Genomic DNA, 2,649 nt, shown 5'->3' on the forward strand with positions numbered 1-2,649 from the left:
TCAACCTATGACAAGGAACCATACATGGGATGAAGAGGATTTACCAAAAGGCAAGAAGTATGTGAGCTCAAAATGGATGTTTACAATCAAGTACAAAAGTAATGGAGAGATTGAAAAATATAAGGCTAGGTTGGTTGCAAGAGGGTTTACACAAACCTATGGTGATGACTATCAAGAAACTTTTGCCTCGGTAGCTAAGCAACATACGGTTAAAGTGGTTCTCTCGTTGGCTACTAACTTGGATTGGATGGCAAATGGATGTTAAGAATGCGTTTCTACAAGGAGAGCTAGAAGAAGAAGTCTATATGACTCCTCCTCCGAGTTCGGAAGACACGGTAACTCCGGGAAAAGTGTTGAGACTTCGCAAAGCCATATACGGTCTAAAACAATCTCCAAGAGCTTGGTATCACAAATTGAGCTCCACATTGAAGGCTAATGGATTCAAGAAGTCAGAATCCGATCACACCTTGTTTACTCTCCAAAATGATCAAGGCATTGTAGTTGTTTTGATCTATGTTGATGACTTGATCATCTCGGGGAGTAACAAGGAAGGTATTAAGACTATCAAAGCTTCTCTTCATAATGCTTTTGACATTAAAGATCTTGGTGTGTTGAAATACTTTTTAGGTATCGAAGTGTGTAGATCACCAGAGGGTCTCTTTCTCTCACAAAGGAAATACACACTCGATCTTCTCAAGCTTACGGGAAAGCTTGGAGCCAAGGTGGTTTCAACACCATTAGAACCAGGATATAAGGTCAATCGAAAGGGGGAGAAGGATGATACACCATACCATTGCCCGGAGCAATATAGAAGACTTGTGGGTAAGTTAATCTATTTGACTTACACTCGGCCTGATATTTCTTTTGCCGTGAATCAGGTAAGCCAACACATGAAGGAGCCTACGGTCTATCATTGTTGTATGGTGGATAGGATTATAAAGTATCTCAAGGGGAGCCCCGGCCAAGGCATTTGGATGGGAAAGAACTCTAGCACTAAGAAAGTTGGTTATTGTGATGCGGATTATGGTGGAGATCGCAATGATAGGCACTCCACAATCGCCTTTTGCACCTTCATTGGAGGAAACTTAGTGACTTGGAAGTCAAAGAAGCAAAAGGTGGTGTCATGTTCAAGTGCGGAAGCGGAATATAGAGCCATGAAGAAGCTTACTAACGAGTTGACATGGTTGAAGGCGCTTCTTAAGGACTTTGGGATTGAGCAAAGGACTCCGATCATGTTTCATTGTGACAATCAAGCGGCTATTTACATCGCCACTAACTCAGTGTTCCATGAGAGGACCAAGCACATTGAGATCGATTGCCACAAGACACGAGAGAAGATTGAAGACGGCACAATCCTTCCATGCTACACCAAGAGCTCGGACCAATTGGCCGACATCTTCACCAAGGCAGCAAGTCCCCAAGTTTGCGAGTTTATCCATGGCAAACTTGGGCTTGTAGACCTCACACATCCTTGAGGTACTTCCCTACTTATGTCAGTAATACTCTTTTTCCCTAGGGTCGGTTTTGTCCCACGTGTTTTTTCCGATCTTAGGTTTTTAATGAGGTTACTCGCATAAGTGTCAAGTCTATAACAATGATTATTGTAGTATAGACTTGAGGGGGAGTGTTGATCAAGAAGATATTTGATACTACTTAATCAATAAGTATGTGTCAAATATAGTTACTTGTGAGAGAAGTCAAGATGAGTGAAAAGTTAGAAGAAGACGAGAGAAGGAAAGCGCCAACGGTCGTATGACCGTACGGCTTTGTAAAGAGAGAAACACGCGGGTTGTGCGTGTTGTCTTCTAGCGACCTGTACCTTCTCGTCTTATCTCTTAGTGACCGTTATATGAGCTGTAAAAAGGCAAAAGCATATGGTGACTCACATGGCTAAATGAGGATGCGATTTAGACATGTGCATACCTATTTTAGACCTAGTGAAGTCTCTATATAAACCATAGTGCCGCCGAAAAGCTTTTTGTAACTTTTATCTCTTATCAATATCAATCTTCTTTCTCTCTAAACATGTTTCTATCTATTCTTCCCACTTAAATCTTACAAATCTTCAATTCCAATGCATTTGACTAATTGTAAGAGTTCGGGATGAATTTGGACTGTTTAGACAACACTTAAACCCGTTTTATTCCAAAACAGGCTTAAACCAAGAAAACATGCTAAAACCGAGAGAAAACATTGATTTGAAGCAGTAATCAGCTATGTTACTCTTTCTAAGGTCAAATATGTAACAATCCAATGCATTTGACTAATTACAAGAGTTCGAGTTGAATTTCGAGTGTTTAGCCACCACTTATACCCATTTTGTCCCAAAACAGGCTAAAACCGAGAAAACATTGATTCAAAGCAGTATACAGCTCTGTTACTATTTCTAGGGTCAGAATGTATGACATTCCAATGCATTTGACTAAATGTAAGAGTTCGGGATGAATTTGGAGTGTTTAGACAACACTTAAATCCGTTTTATCCCAAAACAGGCTTAAACCGAGAAAACAGGCTAAAACAAGGAGAAAGCATTGATTTGAAGCAGTAAACAGCTGTGTTACTCTTTCTAGGGTCAAAATATGTAATAATCCAATGCATTTGAGTAATTACAAGAATTCGGGTTGAATTTGGAGTGTTTAGCCACCACTT

The 2,649-nt window shown here is 40.2% G+C and overlaps 1 protein-coding gene across 1 annotated transcript; it reads left to right on the top strand.

Moving 5' to 3' along the window:
- Positions 1–305: 305 nt before the first annotated feature.
- Positions 306–1,475, top strand: LOC109131600 (uncharacterized mitochondrial protein AtMg00810-like). Its single transcript, XM_019242766.1, has one exon. It carries the CDS (start codon positions 306–308, stop codon positions 1,473–1,475), a length of 1,170 nt encoding a protein of 389 aa, XP_019098311.1.
- Positions 1,476–2,649: the final 1,174 nt, after the last annotated feature.

This window comes from Camelina sativa, unplaced genomic scaffold, assembly GCF_000633955.1.
Source record: "Camelina sativa cultivar DH55 unplaced genomic scaffold, Cs unpScaffold00682, whole genome shotgun sequence".
NCBI lineage: Eukaryota > Viridiplantae > Streptophyta > Magnoliopsida > Brassicales > Brassicaceae > Camelina > Camelina sativa.